General features: G+C 46.8%; 1 protein-coding gene across 1 annotated transcript in view; it reads right to left on the bottom strand.

The window, feature by feature from the left end:
* The window catches only part of LOC119179093 (glucose dehydrogenase [FAD, quinone]-like), a 131321-nt gene that overhangs the window by 28492 nt on the left and 88087 nt on the right, over positions 1-14742 (bottom strand). The window contains exon 9 of the mRNA XM_075870095.1: positions 9759-9936. Coding sequence (XP_075726210.1) covers positions 9759-9936 — 178 coding nt within the window. The remainder of the gene's footprint in view (positions 1-9758; positions 9937-14742) is intronic.

The following is a 14742-nucleotide window of genomic DNA, read 5'->3' as shown; positions in this document are numbered from 1 at the left end:
TCCCCGTATTTTGCCGGCGACGGTTGGCGTTGCGTCGCGCTCGGAGTGCTCCACAACGGCCATCTGGATTCGAGAATCTAAGGATTACGACGCGGTGCTTGTGTGTACGCTTGGATGAGTGTGGGCTGCTGCTGTTGCGTTTCGCTGCACCCATTAAGTCTAGAAAAAGTCTCGACACGTCACCACACCGCACTGTATATCTGTGGCTTCAAGATAGTCATGACCAACACATGACAGCAACAGTCGGGAAGGTCAATATGGCCGCCGAGAAGACAACAGGTCTTTGTCATATATACTTCAGCCCGACTCAGGGTAGAAAACAGTGCTGGATTCTAAGGCAAATAGGTCATCATTCTTTATTCTACTCTATTTGTCGCGTGTGCGATACGGATCGCGCTTGCCGGCAACGGGCTCGGTTGTGTTGTATATCGCACGCACGAAATGCATCGTGAAGGTCAGCTTCGGCGTCTGCAAGTCGCCTGTGTTTTGCGACCACCTGGAAATTGGCCGTCATTGCCGTCGGTCTCCCGTACGCTTGCTCATGAGTGCTCGCCTGTCTTCGCCGCCGGGATGAGCTCCGGGCTGACGATATTGGGCTGGGACGTCGTCGCTGTGTTGGGAGTCGTCGTAAACACGTTGCGGGTTCTCGTAAAGAGCTTGGTTGTAGTATGTCGCGCGCTGTAAGTGCACCAGCACGGGCTGTTGGGGCTTTCGCTAGCGTTGGAACTCACTGAAAATTGGTCGCCATTACAGTTGGCTTTCCCGTTAGTCGGCCGAGAGCAGCTCGGCACTGTCCATTGGCCGTAGCGGCGGACTCGCGTTTGCGCGCTGCACTCGCTCGAGTTTGTGGAAAAGGGCCGCATAACCATCGATTTCTTCGGAGCAAACTACAAACCAGGTTGGCGCTGTTCATGGCGGCGGCCAAGCTAAGCTCGGTCTACTGTTAAAAGTTCGCTGGCGGCACACTCCGCGTGCAGCAACGTGTTTGGTCTCACGTTCGCTTGCTCGAGCAGAACAACGTCGATAGCTTAGAGCTCTGACTTGTTAGCGGCACAGTGGTTCGTAGAGTTGTGGCTGCGGTTGGCGCTCCTAAGCTGTTGCGCTACAGGTATCGAAATGAGTCTTTTACGATGTGTGAAACCAGGGCGAAATCATTAGCATGTCATTGCTCACGTACGTTTTCATTTCACCTTGGACGTATTTCTCATATGAATTTGTATTTATCTTCTGTAACATGTGACACTATTTTACATATTTATTGTGCAGCCGTGGGCACACACCGTGCTGAAGACTGTGTGCGCTGGCGTCTGCGATGCCTGTCATTCATCTCTTTCATCAGAGCAGCTTCAGAAGGACTGTGTGAGATGTGAAAGTAAAGTTATTTGTGTGTCATATTTTACACGCATATGTTTATAATAACGTGCACGTACTTGTAATATGCGTACATCTTCATCTTCTGTCAAGTGTGTCTAACTATTTTTACTATATTATTCTAACTGAAGCCGTGGGAACACAACAAGAAGAACGCTGCGTGCACTGGCGTCTGAAATGCCTGTCATTTATCGCTTCCGTTGGAGGAGCTCCCCAAGGAGTGAACAAGATTCGACAACGACACTAGACTTGTACACTTCACAATGAGTTCACTTAAAAGAATGGAGAAAATTCTTGCGTATATAGAAAAATAAGAGTTTTGGATGTCTCACTTTTGTCTTTCGTTGTTGCCGTGACTGCAAAAGCAGTTACACATAGGTGGCTAACTACTTTTTTGCGTGTTCTTTTCTGCACCGCAATTTGTTGCTCACTGCACAGAAAAAAACAGGCGAAAAAAGTATTAGGCCTGGCGGAAAACAAACAAAAACAATGTTTGAACTGGGAACAAAAACTCATTTGATTGGAGTATGAGTGGATCAACCGTTCGTCCAGCAAGGTGAAACTGTGAGGACTAACGGTTGCCCAGTAAGGTGTAAATGTGGGGATTAACAGTTGCCCTATAAGGTGCGTATTTGAGGACTAAATGTTAGTCCTCTGAGGTGAATTGTGGCACTAACAATTACTTGCTAAGGTAGAAATGTGAGGACTAAATGTTAGTCCCTTGAGCTTGTCTGTGGGGACTAGCTGTTTGACCCGGTGCCGTTAGTCCTTAAATAGAATAATGATTGTGGCAGCCCCATTATTCCTCAAAAGGACGAACCACACACAATTTTAACACCCTTTTAACTTAGAGTGTGAGTGCATCTGACTACCCCCGTTCCTTTTTAGCTCGATTCCGTGTTGGCGTAATGCCTCATTACCATTTACTTGGGTTTAGTAAGCGTTTTGTAGTGGTTTCTAATGATATAGAAAATTTTCTTGGCAAAAACGTTCGCTGATGTTGTGAATGGGACTCCTATTCATAGTTATGTTTGCTTCAGCAGTACTTCCAGTCGTCCAAGTGTAGAGGTTCGTGTCGAGGTTACTGATAACCACTTAGTGAATAACAATTCTAACTTTTACTTCAATAAACTAACGATCATTAGCGTTATAAGAGCGTCTTGGAAAACATCATATTGATGTAGTACGTGCATGACCAGGCTTTGGAAACTTGTGCATGTAGCCCCATCTCTCGTCGGCCTCAGGCGTGCCTTGCCGTCACTGAACAAACGGTTGGCGAAAAAATCCTATCTGTCGAAAAGTTAGGTATAAAGAAGGACTCCCGCTTTTACACAGCAAGGACTCGTTTGGAGATTCTGGCAAATTTGACGTGCCATACTATAAACCACATAGCTTCCCACAGCGTCTAAAACTCAAGAATTGGATCCCATGTGTATTTTTGGTTGGTTTTTAATAGACCTTCTTCAAGGACACTAGCGACACCAATGGGCGCGCAAGAGATAATAGAAATATTGGCCCGAATATTCATGTTACACTGTAAATGCCGTTGAAAGACGATAGTCTTGCGTCTGGAGAGAGTGAACAAAACGTTTATTCGATGTTCTGCGCAAGAAAGTCGGTGAATGGTATTCTCCGGGCGATGCGTTAGAGTGCCTTGAGCGTGTGGCGGATGCGAACAAGTGCATCTAGGCACGCTAGACACAAGTGTCATCTGGCAGTTTTCTTCGAAAACGAAGGTGTGCAGCCAGCGGAGAAAGATGGGTGCCAGTCAGAGGTGATTAGGTGTAGAACAGCGTTTCTAGAACTAAGTAAAATGCAAAACTCCCCGCGTCAGACTACTCGTCACATGGCGCCTGGACAGCTTCCGGTTTGGTGGCACTGGCGGCGCAACAAGCTTCCGCTAGCAGACGAAAACGCGTAATCACCGTAGCAAGACGCCGTTGGGGCAGTTCCGAAAGAGCTTTGCCAACAGTATGTTATCGGGATTAGTTGTGGTGCCGCAGAAACTTAATACCGCGTAATATTTAGTGCTGTAAGGCAAATACAGTATAATTATGGCTTTCTGAACTGCCCATATTAAACAATGCTTGATATGTATAGCATAACATACGAGCCTGTCCGTTAGTTTCTAGTTGGTGTACGTTCGCAATAGATTTTTAGACGCGGAAAACCCAATTACAGTGTATTTTATCCTCTCTTGTGCCTGTGTTTTTCGTACCTGAAAATTAATTACAACTATGTGGCGCAATTCCTTGGCTTTTGTATGGTTATGTAGTCAGCTTTTTTATGCCAGTCACATTCTGAGCAACTTAGACCGTCAAAAAACTACGCGTACGGCCATTTTCTTAAGCATGTCTTCCCTCTGCTTCTTGAGTTCCTCTAACGAAAACTTGTTAACACAGCTGCAGCTAAAGCTTCGAGCAGAGACCCGCACTTTGGGGTATCGGTGAGCACTTTGTAGTCCTTACTCACGAGTGTGCCTGCTAATGCATTGGAACAACATGAACACACCTTCAGCTTTTTTATGTCCTCCTGAAGTTCGGCCAATTGGGTGATGGTGTCGGCATTGTCGGGCGACTTGGCTAAGCGAAGGTGACGGCTGCTAATGGCGACTCATGTCTTCTGCGACTACAATGCATTTCTCCACAAATAGCGCTCTTTTTCTTTGAGCACTAGAAACACCACAAGATGTATTATCTCGCAATTCTCAACAACTTTCCGCCAGCATGCAGCAGGCAAACAAACGTTTTCTATGTGTTGAAGCGAAATGACGCCACTCGTTGACAACATGTCGAGACTTATTTCACTGTCTTCGAGCTCAGGGCTCAGAGATGGTCTATTCTTTTTCGCCGATGATATTCCGGAATGCACCCCACTCTTATCGGGCAGCTTTCCGCTTCTTTTTCGCGGGTTTTGAAAGATAAGCGGACAAATTTGGGAATATTCGCGGAACGCATCCTCCGACGAGGTCCCACTTTCTTCTAGCGATTTGTACCTTCTTACCATTAATGACGTGAGTGAAAGCTTTCAGGATGTCCTTCTCAAGAACGTGCATATCGCACACAAGTTAGGTGCTGGGAAGTTTCTTATCTGCACGAGGAACAGCGTGGTCCCATACCTCTTGCTGCCCACGTACAAGTGGGCGCAAAAGAAATGTCGTGGTGGCTCTCATTTCTGTAGCCAATCTACAGCTGGGAACGCAACATCTGGGCATGATGAAAATACGCAACACATACAAAGCAGAACAGTGCACGCCGAAGCACAAAACTGTTCTCGCAGAAAGAAGCCTCCGTGAATATCGACCCACTTCAACATGCACGGCCGACGGAGGTTACGGGAGTGACATGAGCGAGCATGCAGTGAGTGAATACGGATGCAACAGCAGCGCCACTTTTGTCGCTGGCAGCGGCGGCGCCGCGCAATATCGCTCAGTTTTTCAACTTACATAGTTCTAAAAACGTTGGTGTAGAATGGAAAGCGACGGGCAGGTGCCACCGCCGTGACGTCGTAGCAAAGCGTTGGAAACACCTTTTTGATCAACGTATTGTACTGTCAGCGCAGCGCGATTAAACACTACAATCCTTAGAGTTACTTGTGTGTGCCTTTTCTAGTGTAAAGGCAGACATATAAAATATCGAAGCGTTGTTATAATGCCTAAGATATGCGCAATAATTGCTTTTCAATTGACAATCGCACGACAATGAACGCTGAACCTTGAGCAATATCGGTGGGTACTGCGGATGGGGTTGGCCGTTTAGTGTCGTTTGAGGTATCGCCAGGGCGGACAAACAGAGCATTGTAAAGACAGACAGACAGACAGACAGACAGACAGACAGACAGACAGACAGACAGACAGACACAGACACAGACAGACAGACAGACAGACACAGACACAGACAGACAGAGACACAGACACAGACACACAGACACACAGACAGACAGAGACACAGACACAGACACAGACACACAGACACACAGACACACAGACACACAGACACACAGACACACAGACACACAGACACACAGACACACAGACACACGGACACACGGACACACGGACACACGGACACACGGACACACGGACACACGGACACACGGACACACGGACACACGGACACACGGACACACGGACACACGGACACACGGACACACGGACACACGGACACACGGACACACGGACACACGGACACACGGACACACGGACACACGGACACACGGACACACGGACACACGGACACACGGACACACGGACACACGGACACACGGACACACGGACACACGGACACACGGACACACGGACACACGGACACACGGACACACGGACACACGGACACACGGACACACGGACACACGGACACACGGACACACGGACACACACAGAGACACACAGAGACACACAGAGACACACACAGAGACACACACAGAGACACACACAGAGACACACAGACACACGGACACACGGACACACGGACACACAGAGACACACACAGAGACACACACAGAGACACACACAGAGACACACACAGAGACACACACAGAGACACACAGACACAGAGACACACACAGACACAGAGACACACACAGAGACACACAGACACAGAGACACACAGACACAGAGACACACACAGACACAGAGACACACACAGAGACACACACAGACACAGACAGACACAGACAGACACACAGACACACAGACACACACAGACACAGACAGACACAGACAGACACACAGACACACAGACACAGACAGACACACAGACAGAGACAGACACAGACACAGACAGACACACAGACAGAGACAGACACAGACACAGACAGACAGACCAAAATATTTCCGCCGAAGGTCCCCAAGAAAGACTATCGTCTTTAAAATTGATACGCCGCAGCAGCCGCCACGACGAGCGCATGGGCCTCACGCTTCAACTTTCCTTTTGCACCCTGCCAGCGATTCTCATATAAAGTGTAGTCAACAAGTTGTGATGCAACATGGCGTGATTCACTCTAAAAGTTTTATGTTTAGGTGCTATGACCTGCCTACGCTTTGTACTTGTGAACCAGCTGAGCATCTCAGAAGCGTCACTTCATTATGACTATCATTAAGCGCCAGTCCGCCTTCGGCATAACTAAAAAACAGTACACTTGCTTGTCTAAAAGGTGCGAGCACTGTCAATAATTTCACGAATGCATTAGAAATCAATATCCTTTGACGCTGTTTACGAGTAAATTGTACGCGTTTCGATGCTCTCTGAGGCACGTGGTTGTTCCATCAACCAGCCTTACCGTAACTGATGTATACATGGGAACACAAGAGGATTTCGGTAAGCAAATCGTGCACGCGATTGAGAGAACAATTGACATGTGCCGCTTAGTACTTTTTCTTCCCGACCTCTGTCACCTTTTGTGTACTACGGAAGTAGTGTTACTGAGCTTATGGTGCTAATAACACAACCCTCACCTTGTATCACTTGCCATTTTTTTTTCAAACTGTGCAGAACGTATGCATGGAAAAACTGCAATATCTCTAGTTACTACGCAGATCAAGGTCTTCCAAATTATTTTTGTCTACAGTGCGAATGATCTGTTCACAAACCGCTGCAATATGAGATAGGTAGGGCACCACGCCTTCTTGCAGCCGGAAACTACTGCTCAAATCATATGTCCAAGTTGTTTTTGTTTCTTTTTTTCTACACTGAGCGTAAGTATGGCATTATTCTTCATTGAACAAGATTTCAATGCGTCAACGTGAAATTCAGCATTTGTCTCACTGAATGCGGAATATACTGCCAACAAACATTCTGGGTAGATACACTTTAGTAACGTTGGAAGTTCGGCATGCTGGGGATTTTTCACGTTCGCTTATGAAAGAGCGCACGGAGGCAATCACAAAAGGAACGAAAATGACACCTTTCGTTCCTTTTGTGCTTGTCTGTATGCGCTGCTTTATGAGTATACAAGGCACTTTACCATCTTATAACAAACCGCAAATTATCAGAGCAAGGTACCTTGCACGTGAAGTCTAGTTTTATTAACTCACTTTAAACATGTTTAGAATGTGTTTACTATTCCTATTTTCAGCGCCTGACGCGTCCATAAAAATTGAAAAAATATTCTGATGCTGTAACACTTCTCGGCAGTCTTGTGTTTTATTGATTGATTGATTGATTGATGGATATGTGGGGTTTAACGTCCTAAAACCACTATATAAATATGAGAGACGCCGTAGTTGAGGGCTCCGGAAATTTCGACCACCTGGGGTTCTTTAACCTGCACCCAAATCTGAGCACACGGGCCTACAACATTTCCGCCTCCATCGGAAATGCAGCCGCCGCAGCTGGGAATGGATCCCGCGACCTGTGGGTCAGCAGCCGTGCACCTTAGCCACTAGACCACCTCGGCGGGGCAGTCTTGTGTTAACGGCCAAATCAAACCGCGATAGTATTAAAAGCCGTTGCGCTTTATAAGCAGTAAATCGTTGATGAACTATGAATCCAGTGTTCCAGCTCAAATACCCCACAATAGCACGTTTTCACCATATGTATCAATACGCAACAACTCGCATGCCGATTATCTTCTACGTTCGATGTACTTCACCCATGGTTATCTACACTGATTGCGTTCACGCTTAATTATAGGAGCCTGTGCGTTCAGACCCTATTCAACAAGCGGTGGCATGTGCTTTTTGTTTTGTTCTCGCATGGCGCCAACGAGCAGCGACGGAAATGAGCCGGTTCGCTCGACCAGCGATAGAGGAGGCGTTGGCTCGGCCCGTATTTCTCCGCCTGCCCGCGGGGCGTAGTGGGATTGCTTATGGGTAAAAGGTCTATTGTCATGGGAAGCCACATTCTTTGTAGTGCGATACTGAAATTTCCTCAAAAAGTCTCTGCTATATATAAGGTGAAGTCGTCCTCATAAATAACTTTTCTTCAAGAGATATAATATTTCTCACTTATTTCGCAATGAGTCACGGCAGGCCGCCGTTCCTGCTGCTGAGAGATGGCACCACGTCTAGATGTCCCAAATTCCTGGGAATGCCTTGTAACTGTGACCCTTTTATTGTTGCATTGGAATTCTGCATTTCATTGCTTAAGAGTGGCCATTGACTACAGCTACCAATGAATTACAGTGAAAACGACTTCTGGGAGTGGTTGTAAAGACACGCGATAACGCATATACCTGATTGAAACAGCCTCTTGTGGAAGAGACGACTAATAGAGCATAAATATATCTTTCTCTTAATTGATACTTTCGCAACAGTCGCTAAATAAAGAATGCCTGTGCGATAATTTCTGGTGACCTGGTTTTAGGTTTTTGCTGATGTCATATCAGGAACTTCTTAATAAATAAATATTTTACTGCATACAACCCCCGGAGCCTAATTCCCACCACTTGTGTGCATCGTGTTGCAGATGCTCTCCTGTATGCAACAGCAAAGAACTCGAGGAGAGGTCTTCGTCAGTCGCGGTAGTTGATTTGTATGGGGATGCCTGATTATGCAGTCACAATTGCTGCAGTAAAGTCAAATTTCGGACATAAGGGAAAGATTCAAGCCGAAAACTTAGTTATTTGAGCGTCAGAATTTCATCCTTTTTAGTGTTTTTTGGATTTTCTTGGAACCTAAAAGCATAAGAGTTGTCCGGGTCATTCGCATTAGGTAGCAGATATCACTTAGGTTTACACCGAAGAGGTTAAACTTTCTACCTAATTTATTTAAGGCTGCACACCTGCCTATTCGTTCATGCATAGGCAAGATCAGAATAGAACAAATATAAATAAAAATATAGCCCTAAAACAGCATAGCAGTCTTGATAACGAACTAACATAACGGTGTCTAAAAAAAGATCACTACAGTAACTATAACAAGCAGCAAAAATACGTTTTGCCCAAGCGTGAACAAACAAACAACATATGCCACGAAATTGTCAAACTGTTGCTTATTAATCTAAGTGGCAAATGTCTTGAGTATTATTGGTCTAAAAAGATGAACTCATTTTAAATAATGGCTTCCATGTGAAGCCGGGATTATCATTCTTATTGGTAACGTCTACTTACACGTCTTAAAAAGGTAAGACGTAGGCAGACTCAGGGAGAGCCATTCATTCGAACAAAGCCCCGCCGTGGTGATCTAGTGATTATGGTGTTTGACTGTTGACCCGCAGGCCACGGGATCGAGTCCCCCCTGTTCTGGCGACTGCCTTCTCAATAGAGGCGAAAATGCTGTAGGCCCGTGTGCTCGAATTTTGGTACACGTTAAAAGAATCCACATGAATGAAATTTCTGGAGCCTTCCACTACAGCATCCCTCATTCATATAGTGGCTTTGCAACGTGAACACCACATATTAGGTGACAAGTACAAGAAAACACCTACGTTCACTACAAACCAACGTACCTTCAATGGCAACTTTAACATCCTCAGGATGACTCAAATATCTTGGGTTGATGATGGGTTTATCAGACGGTTGAGCTGTCCGGAGCTTCACATATCCACGAGACTTCGGTCGGTTCATCACAGGAACCAGAGAAAAGCCACAATTGTTTCGATGAGGGAGATAGTATTGGTTATAAACCTGTTTCAATAGAAACAAAAAGTATTTAAAATTATTACAGGGGCTCAGTTTTTTTCACCTTTATGAATAAGTTTTGCTGGCGATTTCTATTTTATGATAAAAGTTGTTCACAACTACTATTTTCTGAGGTCACATTCAAATGTGTCATGTGGGAATATAAGCAGCCTGAGCATTTTGAACCCTTCTGTTCAAGGGACGTTGACAAATTAGAAAATAACGTTACATTGAATAAACAATAAATATTTATATGGTGGTTGACGTAGATAAATATTTCCAATTTCCAGGCCATACCAAAAGTTTGGAGAGATTCCCTTTTCGGAAAAACGGGGGAAGCAAAGCTTAGTGTGTGCGTACCTGGCCCAGTGATAAAACCAGGGGATGACAACCCAGGCCCGTGACCCCCCCCCCCCCCCCAAAAAAAAAGTTTCGCCAGGTAATACAGAGCCCAAACCGAACTCGACCACATCTGCCTGCCCGGCTTCCACACCAAATCCACGAGGTTCACCCTTCGAAAAAAGCATACTCTGGCCTACTTTCCTAGCCTGATCGACGAGTTTCTTGCCTTCTTACTTTCTCTTCCTTTCTTTATTGCTTTCTTTATAGTGCATGACGAGACACTCTCACCGAACATTCATTCTATCTATTCTAAGAATTGCGATTTCACCCACTTGTTTGGCAGGCACCACGTCCGCAGCTGCAAAAATAATGATGGTCTTGCGTGAACGACAGTGAACGACAATGAGCGACAAGAACGTAATGCAGTTGAGATATGCATGGAAGAAAATTAAGGAGCGTTATGTCGCGCAAGTGAAGCCAAGTGAAGCCCATCGTGTTGGCCTAACACGTGGCGAAAATGCCAGAGTGCGCAGCCAGTGTTAGTATTGTCGGCAGTGTTCCGTTTTTGAACCTTCAGCTTAAGCCGGCCGGTGTGCGTTGAAGCAGCGTGTTTCGAAGAAAAGCTACCGGGTGCATACTCTGATGTTGCGCGAAGTCTCGTTCCTTGCGCGATTTTGATGCGGAAGTTGACGTGTTGGGTCAACACTGCTGGCTTCAAAACAGTCTGACTTGCAACGGTTTGAAACGTGACTTCACGCTCCTTTTCAAATGGGAAGCATTTCGTAGCTCTACGATGTCATGCGTCGTCCACCGGCGGCGATGTCCACACACACACACTGCGCATGCTCGTGCCCGGCGTTTTGTGCCGCATGCTTGCATCTTGCGCCAACTGTTTGCTCCACCCCTCTCAGGCTCGCCTGATAAGGTAGACGCAGGCAGCGTATGCTAGTAAAAACCGACTGCTCAAGCTGCAGAACCGTTCACTATCCACCCTATATAAGTAGGCACAGGATCCCACATTAGCGTTCCACCACTCGTTCAAGGCAACGCTTCTCCTTCACTCAATAAATAGGAATAATTAGGACGAAAAAATTGGTACATTTCACATATTCTGGGAATCGATGGTATGCCAATCACAAACGAGGATGGTTGAAAGGTCACTTTATATGCATGCACAACGTTACAAGACGGACGTAAATTATTTCGTAATTTTTTTCAATGTCATGATTATCGTGTTTAGCCGTGTAATGTACCTTCGTACTCTATTCACGTCACGAGATACTAAACTTGGTATATGTGGAGCTAACAAAATATCCACGACCGCGCTATGAGCCTAATATGCAGTCATGTTTTACATTACAAGCATGTGATGATTGTCATGTTTTCACCAGGTATTTAACTTCGTCGCCCACTGACGTCAGGTGATACCTGATTTTGTATATTTGAAGCTAGCGAAACGGCCACGAGCGCTTCATGAGCGTGATATTGCTATGTAGCTACTGCATAAAGGGTGAGGCATTCTGTGAACAGAAGAGGACGAAGAGGACTGGTTTGCTTACTGTGTGCTGCGCTCTGGTTTTATTGGTGTAAATACACTGGCGAATAGTCACGTCCCATCTCGATTTGCCTAACATATTTGTGGTGGACGTGCTGGTCCTTCCCTGTAGCCATCACGAAGCTCCAAAACGGTCGCATCATCACGGGTCCTACCACGTCACAAGTTCAAGGAACATGGTCTTCACCACCCGCCTATTCTGTGACTCCTACCTACGTTGTCCAACCTCCTGCTTATGATCCTGGCGTATTTTCTAGACAGGATGGCCTTGACGTTGACAAGTGGCTCAACGTGTATGAACGGATCAGCGCCAGCTTTAGGTGGGACCCGACACTCATGCTTGCCAACGTGCTTTTATACCTTCATGGCCCTGTGCGGGTGTGGTTCGGGAAGCACGAAGCTGATATTACCAGCTGGGACACTTTCAAGGAGAAGATCCGTGACCTTTTTTGGAACACCGCTGCATGACAGACAACAGCGCGAAATAAGTTAGCGACTCGGGCACAGACGTCTGCCGAATGCTACGTCCGTATGTTCACGACGTTATCACCCTTTGTCGCCAGGTTGACGAACACATGCCCCAGCCTGAAAAGGTATCGAATGTGCTCAAAGGCATCGCTGACGATGCCTTCAGCCTGCCCGTCTACACTAATGTCGCCACCATTGATGAGAATATCAAAAAGTGCCGGCGGCTTGAATACGCCAAAAGCCGCCGTATCACATTTATTCACACTACTTCCCAACACGGCCACAACTTCATCGTGTGAAGCCTCTCCCCAACCACCCACCTATGACCACGTCACCCAAATTCTTCGTTAAGAGCTTGAAGCTGCCTGTCTTGCTCCCATTCAATAGCCTGTTTTGACAAGCCAAGCCACTGACCCATCACACCCATCGGCAGCCTTACTTGGAGCGGTGGTGAGGCAGGAGTCCGCAGATCCCGGTCTTCAGTGAGCGTGTCCCGTGACTCAACCTGAAGTACGCCCATACCCCTCAAGTAACGTTCTCCGATCTCCTCCATCTTTGCCCTTCTGGAACCTCACGCATTGGTGAACCCCTGACGACCAGCCTATCTGCTTTTCTTGTCATCAACCTGGACATATTTCTCGTTATTGCCGTCGCCACTGGTCTATCCCACCACGTCAGAGCTACCCTACTTATATGCACCCTACCACTTCTGGACGTCCAGCCGCTACACTGCCCAACTTTTACTCGCCGCCTCCTCACAAGCCTCTCCCCACTGACGCCCCTTCTTCCGGTTGCCACTACTCTAGCCCCCCTTCGCCGCTACGCCGCCAATACCGCTCTCCGCCGCCTGCACACCACAGTCTCATTGAAGTAGAAGTCGACAATGTTTCTGTTACTGCCCTTGTTGACACAGGCGCCCAGCTATCTATTATGAGCGCACAACTACGCTGCCATTTGCAGAAGATCATGACACTCTCTACGACTCAAGCCATACGCGTTGCCAATGGCGGCGCTGTAGAAGTCTTCGGCATGTGTACTGCTCATGTCAACATAGCTGGTCGTCACACCATAGTCCTTTTTGCCGTTCTAGATTGTTGCCCCCTTGACCTCATACTTGGCCTTGATTTCCTCTCGGCACACTCGCTTTTAATTGACTGTTCTGGCACGCTCAGCCTCGACTTTCCCCCTGCTTTTTGATGCTTGAAAAGCCCGTCAGCCACTTAGGTCCAACCACTTTTGTTGGCTTGCCACCTCGAGCTGTGACATACGTCTGTCTGTCATCGACCCCTCCAGTTCCCGACGGAGACTACGTCGTTACACCGATAACAGACGCACGACTGACGCGCAGTGTTACAGTGCCGCATTCCGTCGCCACCATAGTGGACAACTGTGTTTCTTCCCCTCCTAAATTTTGGCCTCATTCCTCAAGTGTTGCCCTACCAGGTGTCGCTTGATCAACTCACTACCATAAGAGATAATGACATAAACGTTGTCGCTGTAACTGTTCTGGACCAAGCCGAAGTCTCACGAATACCCGGTTCTGTGAAAGCCATTTTTCGAAAAATGATTGGACCAGACCTGTAGCCTCATCAGGCCGACGCTCTCGCCGCGTTTTGGCCTCTTATAGCGACATTTTTGATATCTGTGATTGTCTCTTGGGCCAGAATAATATTGTCAAGCACCAAAATAATACTGGTGACTTTGCGTCCATCTACCGTTGGTTTTACAGTGTGTCCGCATCAGAACGAGCAGTGATTCAGAAGGAAGTGGACAACATGCTATTGAAAGACATCATCGAGCCATCGTCAAGCCCTTGAGCCTCCCCAGTGGTTTTCGTAAAGTAGAAATACGGCTCCTGGTGTTTCTGTATTGATTATCGGCACCTCAACAAAATAACCAAGAAAGACGTGTATCCTCTTCCACGTATTGACGATGCACTTGGCTGTCTTCATGGCGCCACCTATTTTTATCTCTCTACCTCCGATCTGGCTACTGGCAAATCGCTGTAGATGAAATGGATCCTGAGAAAGCTGCATTTGTTACCCCCTATGGCCTTTACCAATTCAAGGTCATGACGTTTAATGTCTGCTACGCCCTAGCAACCTTCGAGAGAATTATGCACACGCTGATTCAAGGATTTAAATGGGCGACGTTCTTGTGTTACATAGATGGTGTGATAATCTCATCCACCTTCGCCACACACCTTGAACGCCTTTCGACCATTCTATCAACATTCCGACATGCCTGCTGTCAGCTGAATTTTTCCAAGTGCCACTACGGTCTTCGTAAACTTACTGTGTTGGGCCACCATGTTGTCGCTTCCGGTGTACGACCAGACCCGGCAAAAGTACGCGTAGTAACGAACTTTCCCCTTCCACGCTCTATTCAAGATGTTCACAGTTTCGTGGGCCTATGCTCTTACTTTCGCCGGTTCGTGAAAGACTTTG

This window comes from Rhipicephalus microplus, chromosome 7 (genome assembly GCF_043290135.1).
Source record: "Rhipicephalus microplus isolate Deutch F79 chromosome 7, USDA_Rmic, whole genome shotgun sequence".
In the NCBI taxonomy this organism is placed as follows: domain Eukaryota; kingdom Metazoa; phylum Arthropoda; class Arachnida; order Ixodida; family Ixodidae; genus Rhipicephalus; species Rhipicephalus microplus.
This window is presented reverse-complemented; position numbering and strand designations above follow the sequence as displayed.